This window comes from Strix uralensis, chromosome 24 (genome assembly GCF_047716275.1).
Source record: "Strix uralensis isolate ZFMK-TIS-50842 chromosome 24, bStrUra1, whole genome shotgun sequence".
NCBI lineage: Eukaryota > Metazoa > Chordata > Aves > Strigiformes > Strigidae > Strix > Strix uralensis.
Genome location: NC_133995.1, coordinates 3,386,222 through 3,399,048, shown reverse-complemented (window position 1 = coordinate 3,399,048; position 12,827 = coordinate 3,386,222). Strand labels below are relative to the sequence as shown.

Here is a 12,827-nt window from a genome sequence, read left to right as displayed (position 1 = left end):
CTTCCAAATCCCTGGGAGCTCTGCAGTATGCACCAAACCTGTTACCTGCTGTGCTGCAGTACTAACAGGTTTTTTCTGTGTCCTCTGGAGTAAATGCAATGAAAATTTGCTCCCCTTTTCTCCCCTTCCAGCTATTCACCTGTTTAGATGCAAACCTGCAGAATGAAAGTATGAAAACTACTTCAGACTGGTGCTGAAAATGACAGAGCAGTCTGGGTATCAGAGCAGCGGGACTAAAGGGTTTCTTCTTACCCAGATGGCATGCCTGCTAGGTAACCCCTTTTAAAAGTTTTCAGCCGTTACCTGTGCAGCTCTCAGCAGAGAGGATTCACTGCATTCCTGAAGATCAGTTTGTTAATGAAAATATTTGGCTTAATTAATTAACATAATGACAATTCTGCAGAGTGTTGGAGACAGGAATGATGCTGAGTGTGCTCAGGGCTGGGATGAAGTTGGGGCAGAGCAGTGGGATTCAGGGTGAGCCTGCAGAGGATGCTGATTTCTCATTCACATGGTGTTTCTAGGTTAGGAAATACGGATTTTTTTCAGTGACTTGAACTATTGCACCAGGCACAGGCTTTTCACACCTTGTGCCTTGAACCTTCATGGAAATAATAAGGTGCCAGTGCTGACTTTTCTCTCCCAGCCCAAGGGTGGCTTTTGCAGAAAGAGGCATCCAAAGTACCGCTGCTTAAAATTAGGTGAGAAAAAAAACCTTGGCCCAGAAAGAGACCAAGAGACCACAGATGAGCTTTCCTAGGATAAACCAAAGCGGGATGGGGCAGGTAGTTTTATTCTTTACTTCTTTTCGTGCCTGTTTGCTCTATGTCTTGGAGATCTGCTTGCCAGTGTGCCGAGGGGGATGCAGTGGGGAAAAAAAATCAGTATCATGGGGCAAACAACACTAAAATGCTTTTATTTATTTTCCTTTCTGGAGTACACGCCTTAGTGACTCGTCTCTCACTTGGATACAACGCTGCAGGCTTCCAAGTGCCATCGTTGACATCCAAAAGGTTTAATATTACAAAAGAATTTTGGATTCAATTCTGGTGTACTTGGGGCAAATCTGGAGGACTTTTGGTGAAGTGGTGAAGACATTTTGAACTGACAGCAGGCCAGATAAAGCCATTTTTTTGTTTGATTAATTGTAGGTAGTTCTTTTACTGTCTTTTATTCTTCTTTTTTCCTTCCTGGCTTAGTCATCTCAAGTCTTATTGCACATCCCTCATTGTTCTGAGAACATCCCATTATATGAGCTGATACTACACACCTTGTAACTCATAAGCAGATATTCATTGTCTCCACTTGTTTCCTGGCACAATGAGATTCAAGAATCCCTTCTTACTTATTTTTCACTCCCTTTACTCCCTCCCTAAGCAACTTACAAATGGAAGGGGAACAAAATAGCATAGGAAATTAAAAATAAATGCAAGCATTGCTGGAAGGTCAGAATGGGACATCATTCTCTGTGATGGCAAGAGATGCGATGTGAACTTCTCTAATTACAGGTTGTGTTAGATCCCATGTGTTGGAAATAAGGCATTTTCTCTAATGCCAGGGTCATGTTTGAGCTTTCAATTCTGCTTTCAAGCTCCTGGATGCTATATCGTGATCGCTAAGTGTCCTCAGATTTCAAGGGAGGGTTTGGCACCTTTGTAAGGGCTGCAGGTGGGTTAACCTCCTGTAAATTTGGGGCCACAAAAATACCTGAGACGTAGGAATTTGGTAGCCATGACACCCACGCAGGAGTAGGCTTGGAAATGTCGATCTGTAGCTCAACCCTTTCCTAATATTTTGTCTTGTCTTTTCTCTTTGACCAGCTGTACAACGGAACCCTGAAGCGGGACATGGAGAACAGGCGCTACAGCTCGTACAGCCAGATGGAGGGCTGGGGCAGCAAGCACTACAGCAAGGCTGTCTGCAGCCCTGCCAGGGCTGGCAGCGACTACTGCTTTGTGCAGAACATCAAGAGCAGCAGGAGTGAGCCTGACCTCTACTGCGAACCACCCCGGGGCACGCTGAGGAAGAGTCAGGTGGGGGGCCGGGCAGAGCACAAGGCAACCTTGAACCGCCAGAGCATCTACAGCAGCTGTAGCACCCAGCAAGGAACTACCAGGACAAGTAAAAAAATGCCAGCACGGGCCCTCTCCTGCCCCTCAAGCAACAAGCCTGATGTGGTCTATGCCCAGCCCATGATGAGCTGCAAGCAGGACGTGGTTTATGGACAGGCTCAGTCCAGCTCCAAGTAAGTCTGCTGCAGTGGGCTGAATCTGAGTAAATGTAGACATCTGCTGTGGAGGTCTGTCCATCAGAGCTAGACACCTGAGCTGCTTTGTAGCCACTGGAGATCTGCTCACCAGTGCACACCGCGCTTAATCACATCCTGCAGTAAAGTCTAAAGTGGGTCAGATGAGTCACGCTCTTAAAGGGCTTACTTCTTTCCATGGGCTATGGAGAGAAACCCATATCTGGCTCAGTGTATATATCTCTGCTGCAGCTGTGTGATGTTGGGCAAGATGATCCCCCAGTCTCTGTGGTGCTATTAGCCGACAGCTCCTTTGCAAGATGAAGGTGGGGAGGTGAAGAACTGAAAGCCTGGTGTACAGTTTGGGTGCCTCTCCTGGCTGTCACACTGCTTTGATTTGGCAGAAAACAAACCTAAAAAATCAACTAACTTTGAAGGAGTTGATTCCTGAGGGTCTGACTCAGAGCAGAGCTGAGAACCTGTTGAGTGGTCATATTTACCCCTGTCTTTCCACCCAGCCCTTGCTTCATTTGCCCAAAAGGTTTGATTTGGGTTCCAGAAAAAATTGAGGTAGAAATTGAAATAAATAGCTTCATTGGAATGATTTACCTAGCCAGGAAAGAGGAGGGGACGGAAGCTGTTCAATTCCTTCCTGTCCAGAGCATGCAGTCCCAATTATGCAAGGGTGGAGGATGTCCCCTTCATGTCTCAGTTAGCATCAGGTCCCTTCTTGTAAATGTTGCCTACAACAATAGGGCATGTAAAACACACCAGTGAGCTCAGACACTCCCAAGCTGATATATCCGTGCAATGCAGCAGAACTCTCACTAAAATAAAACCTTGTGGGGTTTTGATGACATTACGGTGATGTTGATTCAAAGCTGCCCTGATGCTGATGGCTACACTGCCTCCAGCTCTGGAGCACCGACCATATTCTGCCATAGTCTTGGAAGAGATTTAGTCTGCACAAACCATAGTCATGTTTTGAGCTGTGATGTGTTGCAGTTCAGGGTTGCAATGTTTTATTGGGCTGGAGAAGGAGGGTCTGTGTCTTCCACAAGTGTTCCCAGGGGCTACTGCACTACCGTTGTTGAATCACTGTCATACAGGGCCTGCTCTGCACCAACCCAGAAGTTATCACAACTCCCAGAGAGACATGGCAGCTTGTCAGACAGGCCGTAGAAGATCCCAAGCTCATTCCTAGTGGTCCCTGGTCCAAAAGAGAATTTGCACACTGCAGCTTAAGTGTGAGACTAATTAACAGGGCTCATAACCTTTGTTGTAACTCACACCGAAGGCCTGAGATTGTTGAGCTGTTGACCCAAGGCGTGATGTAGACATTGAGAAAATCCCCTCTCACAGTCAGCAGTGTGAGCCAAATCATGCTTTTTTTTACATCTGAATGTTGATTTCCAGATTTCTCTGGCTAATTCTTCTCTGTCTCAGCTTCCTCAGTTTTGTATTGAGTAGGAGAAGTATGTCCCAGAGTGTGCATGCCAAGAAATGCCACTCGCCCGTTAGCATGTTGTCATGAAACCTCAGCTTCCCATGTGCCCAGTTACTTCATGTTTAACGCACGTAAAATTAACCTGGCCAACCTGGAGCACTGGTGGCATTGGCTTGCTACTTTCAGAAGCTTTGTAATTACTCTGAAATAGGAACCAGAGATATTACATAAACTGGAAGTAACTTGTTCTAGGGAATTTCTGACTAAAGAGCATAAAAGTGTAGTGGGAGGGATGGCATGGGACTGCAGCTGGCTTCTGCCCAGGGAAAATACTGCTTTTGAGAAGCTAGTTGCAGGCAGGCAGGCTCTCTCCAAAGCAAGCTCTGCTCTGCACTGCACAGAGCTCATGGTTGTAGGTTTGGTCATTGCTTTGGAAAGATCACTTGAAGAATAATGGCATTTTCTGAAGAGAAGAACTGCTGTTGTGAGAGGAATACTCTCCAGCCCTGGATGCCCTTTGGTTAGGGAGTGGCTGCATTTATACATTTCTCCTGGCTTGGGGCATGGCTCATCTGGCAGAACTGGTTCTGATGTGGAAACGTTGGGCTGCAAGTCGTAGGCTCAGCTGGGGCTGTGTCCCCTGAGTAAATCTGATTTGGCTGGTGCACGCCCCCCTGCTTGGCATGAAACTCACTGCAGAGCTGGATTAGTTCGGAGAGCAGTTTGTACAAACGCTTCTGCTCTTGACTCAAAGGAGATGAGGTTGGCAGCAGTTGTCCTTGAAGTTTTGGAAACGTACCAAGGAGTTGTCCTCTTTGAAAACATTACTTATTTGGAAGGCCATTAGCCCTTATAAAGTATCTGACTGTATAAGGCCCCACTCTTAGCCTTGGTCTGTAGTGTGCTTTTGTTGGGAAGGGGCCTTCAGAGATGGGTTAGGACCGTATATGGGCTCTCTTTGCTGTGTAGGACTGTTTCTGATTGGAGGATTCTGCACTTGGAGAGGTCGATCTTCATTTGGGTAGCCTGATCTTTGAGAAGGGAGAGGTTTGCTTGTAGGCATCCCATTATTAACCTCCACATGCAGGAAGAGGGCTTAGCTGGGTAATAGCTGCTGGTAGTTCCCTGTTTGGGGCTCTGTTCTTCCTATTCTAGTAGTTTTTCAGGTAGAGTTTTTGCCTTTATAACAAGGATAATTTTGTGTTCAGTTTTCATGCTGCAAATCTCCTGTGTAGGTGGGTATCTTGTCTGCAGATTAGCAAACCGTCTCTATGAGGAAGGGAAGGGCTAGATATTTTCCACACTTTCAGAGGTGATCCAGTGGGGTGATTTCCATTGCTGTGAGAATGATGACAGTGGGACCTGTGATCCACTGGGTCTGTTTGTGATACAAAACTGCTCTGTAATGCAGTGACTGTGGACAGTGTCATTCTATGACAAAGTAAACTATGATGTAGGGTTTTACTCAGCCCATAGTATCGGTTCTGGTGATGAAATCTGAGTTTTGCACTGTTTGTTCAGATCAGGAGGTTAAATGGTACTGACTGGCTTTGAGAACCCTCCTCCTAAAGTATATTCACTTCCACCACCTCAGTTGTTATGATCCTGCCTCAGTGAGCAGAATGGGACCTTCTGATGTCCCTTCCAGACATGCTTCTCTATTACCACTCAGGGGCTTAAGCCTTTATAAGCATTATGTCATATCTGGAACAACATTTCCAAGCTCAGTATATCTGTCCTGGGTTCAGAAGTTCATGGGCTACTCTGCTGGCTCCTGCCCAAAGGCAGTTCTCAAAGAGCAGTACTCATATTTTGCCACAATACAGTTCTCTGGAGTGAGTTCTTCTATCTGATAGAGCTGGAGAGAGCCTTCTTGGTGTCCAAGGGTTTCCTCTTCTCCCCAGAACTCTTCTCGTTTTTTGGCTCTTGTGACATCCCACAGATCTGCAGCCTTTCATCCTGGAATCTGTCAGCAACAGGGGTTTCAGCAATTGGTAAAGACTATGCATATTTGCCTGCTTTTAACCATTTCCTCTCATGGGTGGTACTTGCAACAGGCTCCAAATGACAGTGTGTCATGTTGAGCTAGCCAGCTTTTAGTTAAATAACATGTTGCAATTCAGCCCAGTCAGGAAAAAAGTTTCTACATCCTCCTTGCTCATCAGGTAGTGATAAAGAATGTGATGTTAATGCAGACTAGAAAACTTTGAGTCTTTGTGTCTTCCCCAGCTGGAACTTGAGGTACAGAAAGCTGTGGTTACCGCCAGCTGGCACTGTATTAGTTCTGCTTGTAGATGTGTTGCTCGTAGTGCTTCAGATACCACACACACATGGGACTGACAGCCCAGGGCCAGGCTAGATCATGATATGTGGTGGTTGTGGCTCTGCAATAGTCTGTGCAATCGTCAGCTGGTTTCGTGCATGTCACTTCTTCAGGAGGCACCTGCATCTGTGCTGGGTGCCGCTGTTGCCCTTGCAGAGATGCAGTCAGTGGCCAATGGAGGTGAAATCTAAGGCAGGTCAGTGAGTTACCCTCTAACAAAGTCAGTGCCCATTGGTTGACTTCAGGGGAAACCCAGGTGTCTTAGCTGGAGACATTACTGAGAGACCAGCCTAATCTCACCCCCTGTGAAGGATTCAGGGTATTCTGATTTGTGAAGATGAAGAGGTGAGCTGGGGTGTCTGCAGACATTCCCCAGCTTAAGGGTTACTGATATAGATCAGGAGCCATTTACAATATGCGTTGTCTTCCATAATACCACATGCACCTTTGGCCTCATTTTAAGGTATGGATGAATTTCCCTTTGGTGTTCTCTGAATATGGGAGAAAGAGACGAAAACACTTCATTAGAGATCATGTGAAAGCAAGTGTCTCTCAAGGCATCTGGAAATATGGTGCTACTCTGTTAAAGGCCTTGAATACCCTGGCTGGCAGCTATGGAGGAGGCAGTAGAAGCTGGGGCAACCCTCTGAATTTTCCATACAGTCATATTTGTCTGATGCTGGCTTGGGCCCAGCTGAGCTGCAGTCAGCCCCTCTGAGCTGTGGCTAAAGTTCAGGGACAGTAAGTTTGTGTCCTGTGACCATTCATTCCTAGGCAGAAGCTCAGTCTCTCTGGAAATACTATAAACAGTCAAAACATCCAAAAGTTATTGAAAGAGTCAGAAAAGGTACTGAGGGTGTTTTCTCTCTCTTTTTTGTATAAATAAAGGTGATCAGTATCGAAACATAAATTCTCCAGGGTTATGTCACACAATGAAACCAGTACAATGACAGCCACCTTCATTTTGGTTTGTTCTTATTTGGGATAAACTGCCTCTAAAATGACTATTTCACAGTGCTGGCTCCTTGTGATTTGAACTTGCCTGCACTGTGCATTTGCATCCAAATCAATTGTTGTGGAGCACTCTTGGCAGGGTTGCTGTTGATGCTGTCCTGGCAGAGTTCACATGGTGAGGTTGCACATGATGAGGATCCCCTCTTCCCTAGCTCAGTGTCAATCAGTGCCAGTCTGTGCCCATATTCCGTGGTATCAACCCACCAAGCAAAGCCTGAGGGGAAGCTCCAGCTGAGCTTTCAGTGGCATCAAAACCTTGGTGCCATGTCCCAGAGGTAGTAGAAGTGGCTGCTTGGCATGGAGCATTGCTATTGGGTTTGCTTCACTGCGGCCTGACTCTGGAAGGCTTGGATGTGCTAGACACTCTGTTTTTAAGGAACAGTGGAATTTGTTAGAGTTTTCTGGCTTCCTTCTGTCCTGGAACTTGTAGCCCTGGCAGCCAGGATGGAGACTTAGATCTGATCAATGCAAAACAATCTGCTAATACAAAGTGAACGAAAGGCATTAGTATCAAATGAGGGAATTTGCCTTTCTATGATACTGATCCTCTTAAGTATTTGTTTCCCTTCCACACCTGAATCTGATCATCTAATTTGTCTCTGTTGAATCATTTCTAATTGAGGTCTCTCCCTATTCTGATTGCTTCTTTCTTGTGGAAGAAGAACAACCTTTGGAGCTCTTCCTACCAGGCACATTGGCCCAGGTTAGGGATGGCCACAGTCCAAGAATTTGTCTTGGAGCAGGTTGTTGTTCTCATAGTGTAGATCTGGTTAGGAATATCCATGACTGGCTGATGAACAATCTCCCATTAGCATGGGCTTTGCCAGGGTGATTATATTCTCAGCTAGGAGAAGTCGTTGCTTCTTCTTGGGCGGCATGACTGAGCCCAGCTGTTCATCCTGTGAACTTCTGTTGGTGAGCCAGCAGGGGAAATGGAACCTTTCCCATCTTTTCCTACACAGAAGTGGACCTGGATGCCTAGTTTTCCCCTGCTGAAGGAGCGTTTGGTCCTCTTATGGAGTAGATGTGTGGAAAATTGCCTTCCTTGAGTAGCTGGACCAAGCAGACATCCTTCTTTCTCATAAAAAGTGCACCTGATCTAGGGGTTTTCTCAATTTGGTAAATTAAAAAGAAAAAAGTAAAATTCACCATGATTACATATGCTTCATGGCCACTGACCTAGTGTTTTTATTACTATGCCTCCCTCCCCACACTACCAGCCCAGGTCTGAATTCCCAAAGGAGAAGTTCCTCTGATGCTACTCATGTCGGATCCATTGGTGCCTCAGCTCTATTGTGTGTCTCAGGAACATGAAAAAGACTAAGAAAAAGTCCTGGATTCAAACCAACGATTACTGAGGCTCCATAGTTTCTAGTTTAAACTTTGTCTTCTCAGTTCAGTGTTTCTTTGCTGCAAGTGTAATGGAAGTTTCTTGGAGCCGAGTTTTGAGAGGTTCAAACTGGTGAAAAATCCTATGTTTTGTTGTTAGTGGAATGAGGTTCATCTAACCTAAGACATTGAATGCTTAAGATCCAGTCCAAGACTGTTTATCATTCCTGTATACCAACAGAGGCAGAGGTATCTCCAGAGGGCAGGTCTTCCTGTCTTAGGAAGAATGTCTAAGACATTTGGAAGCACCTATTCCTCTCCATTGACTACATGGGTGTTGAAATGAGTAATTTAAACTGACTGCAACTTTATGGCAATGAGGGTAAGGGGAGATAAAACAGTCTTTCATTCTATCTTCCAGTGTCACAGCATAATTGTTGGCTTTTGACATTTTGTATGAAATTTGCCATAGAATTGTGGATATTATTCACTGGCCTGTGCTGTGTGGAGGTGAGCCTCTGGATGCTTAAGGACAAAATATGTTATCTTATTGTAAGCTGCTGGTGGTGGTGACCACATTCGGGTGTCCTTTCTTGGCACAATCAAAATGAGTCTGCGTATCCTGTGCCTAGAAGAAGCCACTCCCTTGTAGTAATATTTAATACTTCAAATGTAACAGGTTCATTTAAAGAACTTATTAAAAACCACTCTGATTGGTTAGTGTATTGGATTGTCTGAAGATGGTCAGCCCCTCTACATAGTCAGTCACTAGTATGACATGGAGCAAGAGCTTGTCTACAAATTAATGTGGTTCAAATGGGAATTGATCTCCCCGATCTCCAGGTAAAACTCCCCATCAGTCACAGCTGGATCCTGAACAGGGAATAACACCAGTCAGGCACAACAGCGACCTAGCTGTCCTAGCAAATCCCCCACACTTTTTGATTTCATCCACTGTTAACAAAGCATTTCCCATTTGTATCCCGTCACTGCTGAAATAGTAATAACCAAACAAGAGTTTGGGTTTTGACTCTTCTCAGTCCTGAACTTGCGTGGTCATTTACTCTGATGCAAATTAACAGAGACATTGCTGCCGTGAGCAGAGATCCTGCTGCAACCAGCTGCAGGCCTAAGGTGCAAGGATGCTAAGATGAGGTAGTAACTTTCATTAGACTAACTGATATAATTGGAAACACAGACAAGCTTTGCAGTTCAGAGCCCCTTCATCAGTCTGAAAGTTTGTACCCTTTTCTAATTTTATGTGGGTAAAACATCACACATGATGCTAAATAAGTACAAGCTAAAGAGAGCAGGACCTTCATATTTCTAAACTAGTGGACAAATCTTCAGGTGTTTGTATTTTTCCCAAGATTTCAGTCCTGCTCCAGAGGTATTCATATCCTTCCTCTGGAGTCTGTAGGCACATTCTTTACCTATAACAGGGGATGATGACAGTGACCAACTTTTATGAACAGCTTGAATACAACCAATGTAAACATACCCTGGGAGCAGGTTGTCTCAGTGCTATTATTAGTATTTAATAAACTCAATATTTCTCCATCTCATCACTCCAGACATGCCTGTTGCCTTTTCCTAAGGGATCTGCTCTAGCCTTCTGAGACCATCAACTGCTCTCATGTTTTTGCTTCCACCACATCTCACATCAAAGGATTACATGCTGTGGGAAAAGCATCTGTCTACTTTAGATTGCCCTAATAACCTGATGGATGGTTTCACTCTTGTCCACTAATTCTTTTATTTGATCAACAGTGAATATGGTTCTCTGTTCATTAAACCTTTCACTTTAGACACGAGTAGCCGTCTAGCACCTCAACTGAGCTTTTATCTTCTGTCGTCTCATTTGTTTCTGGATAAACTGGATCCATAATTTATTAATCTTAGTGTCTTCCATTGTATATTTTCCACATTTATCATCTCTTTTATTGAGACAGAGAAATGCACTAGGGGTGCACCCTGTGGATTATGCAGCAATGTGATAATATTTTATGGTTTTTAATTGATTCCTTCCTAATAATTCCGGTAATGACTTTTGGCTGAGTACTCAACCAGTGCTGTATTTCTCTTTAACACAGAATATGTGGTGATGAGATAGACGGCGGTACAATGACCATCCAGAAAGCCATACAACTTCTGTGTTCCTCTGATGACAAATACCAGGCCATGGGTGCTTACTACCTCCAGCACACCTGCTTCCAGGATGAGTCTGCCAAGCAAGAGGTGAGCAAACTCCTTCACAGATCTGCTGTCATGCTGGATGTGATGGCAACTGAGGGGCATGAAACTGATTTTCCTCAGTACCAAGGATCCATAGGTTCCCTTGATTTTCATGGTGGAGCCTTATACCTCATTAGTCACACTCAGAAATTAATTAAGTAGATTTTTCAACTATTAGTGGCCACTTTCTCTTAATAAGAGTCAGTCAGGATTTTAACACAGGGGAATAGTTACCAGGCAGCAGAGGAGACTCCACATTATCACCATAAGCTGCTGTGACACAGATTGATGAGTTTTGGGAGCAACCAGCCAGATGCAGGGTCCTCTCCTGGATGCAGTTGCATCCCATTACACATGAATCCTTTACTATCTCAGAGCTGAAGTGTCAGAGCCACACAAAATTGCCCTAAATCCCACTGTGATCTTCACTGTGCATTGTTCAGTGACATTTTAGCCGTTTTCAGCCATTTTCAGCCATCTAAGCCAATGGGATAATTAGTGATCATGCACAAAGATATTTGATCAAACAGAAGCCAGCTTCTTTTTCTTATGCTCTTGTTTTCCGATTACTAAATTTATGCCAACATGCAGCAAAGGAGGCAGTCTCAAGGATGTAGCAAGACTGTCACAGTTTATCCTCGCCCTGGCGTGTTTGCAGTCATGCCAACATGGGTTTATCAAGATTCCATCCCTATAGAGGTGGCTTTCCATTTCCTGGCACAATAGTGGAGCTGGACATACGGGCACAGTGTGGGGCTCCACCTCTGTGTCCTTGCTGGGGCTGAACTGAGTGCAGGTACCCCAGCCCAATTTACAGTCACTAATTGTGGGGTGGCCACACCCTTCGTTACCGTTGAAAACACTCTGTGAGCACTGTCCCATCGCTTCCCAGAAAGATGTGTCAGAGCAGGTATGTGAGTCATTCGAGCGCACCCTTGTTTTCTTTCCTCTCTAAAAGGTGTTCATTCATTTTCTATTGTCAGCAAATCTGCAGCTGATGGGTTGGTTTGTGCCAGGAGGGGTTCCACGCGGGATCATATCCCTGGGAGACCTGGTACAGAGGACATCCTACAGCAGGAGCCCTCATCATTTTGGAGAGCTCAGCTGGAGGAATTTGCCTTCAAACCTTCCCGGCATGTGTGTGGTGTCCTGCAGGTTGGGGTTCACACCCCTTTCTGATGCTGCCCCTGTTGAGTGCTGGAGTATGGCCCAGTACTGCTGCTGGCTGACCTCGAGGGTGTTTACACTGTACCATGACTATCCCTCTAAGCTCAGCCTGTGATTTCAGGATACAGATAAATTACCACATCATGTCATTTGTATTGCTATAAATGGCCTCTACAGATAGGCAGAGCAACATTTTCACCTGATGCAAACTGATGGAGGCAGGTGAAAGTTTGTGGGAGCAAGCACATTTACATCAGCAAAGGATTCGGTCCATGGCCATTACTCATAGACATCCACTTCAAGAGTATAAGCTCCAAGCTCAAGGCCAGCACCTTTGTGCTCATTATCTACGGCCTGAACTAGATGTACCATTTGCAAGCTCTAGCCATCCTTTACTGCCAGGTCTGCTTTTCCAGCTCCCCTGAGTATGTACCGTGTTGACTTCTTGCATGGCCATGAGTTCTAGTTGTCCCTGTCCCAGCGATGCTCAGCACACCATGCTGATGGTGGCACGTCTTTCCTGGTACAGGTCTATCGGCTGGGGGGAATCGCCAAGCTCGTCGAGCTGCTCCGCAGCACAAACCAGAACGTACAGCGGGCGGCAGCTGGAGCCCTCCGAAATTTGGTCTTCAAGAATCCAACCAACAAGATAGAAACGCGGCGGCAGAATGGGATAAGGGAGTGCGTGAGCCTCCTACGGAGGACAGGGAACACTGAAATTCAGAAACAACTGACAGGTACACTGCAGACTGCTCAGGCCTCAACAAGGACCATGCTCCTCCCTGTCTGTTGTCCATGTTGCTCCAGCACGCAAAGGTCCAGCAGCCATGGTGCTGCTATACCACAAAGAGGATGTTTTATGCTCCTGTTGCACCAAATGGCAACCTAAAACAGAAGGTAGAGGAGGTCCTGGCACTTTGATGTTCCTCCCATAAGGATTCCTCATATCAGAGTGCCCACTGGGGAAGCACCTGCCCCAGGTTTCCCCTCACAGTTGAGGTCACCCTGCCATTCCCATGCCTTCCTGCACCCCTGGCCCCCGTGCTGTTCCCAGGGAAGGCCAAGGA

At 45.6% G+C, this 12,827-nt stretch overlaps 1 protein-coding gene across 1 annotated transcript in view; it reads left to right on the top strand.

The window, feature by feature from the left end:
- Nucleotides 1-12,827, top strand: part of PKP1 (plakophilin 1) — a 42,443-nt gene that overhangs the window by 15,176 nt on the left and 14,440 nt on the right. Inside the window, exons 3-5 of the mRNA XM_074893994.1 lie at nucleotides 1,821-2,245; nucleotides 10,452-10,596; nucleotides 12,290-12,497. Coding sequence (XP_074750095.1) covers nucleotides 1,821-2,245; nucleotides 10,452-10,596; nucleotides 12,290-12,497 — 778 coding nt within the window. The remainder of the gene's footprint in view (nucleotides 1-1,820; nucleotides 2,246-10,451; nucleotides 10,597-12,289; nucleotides 12,498-12,827) is intronic.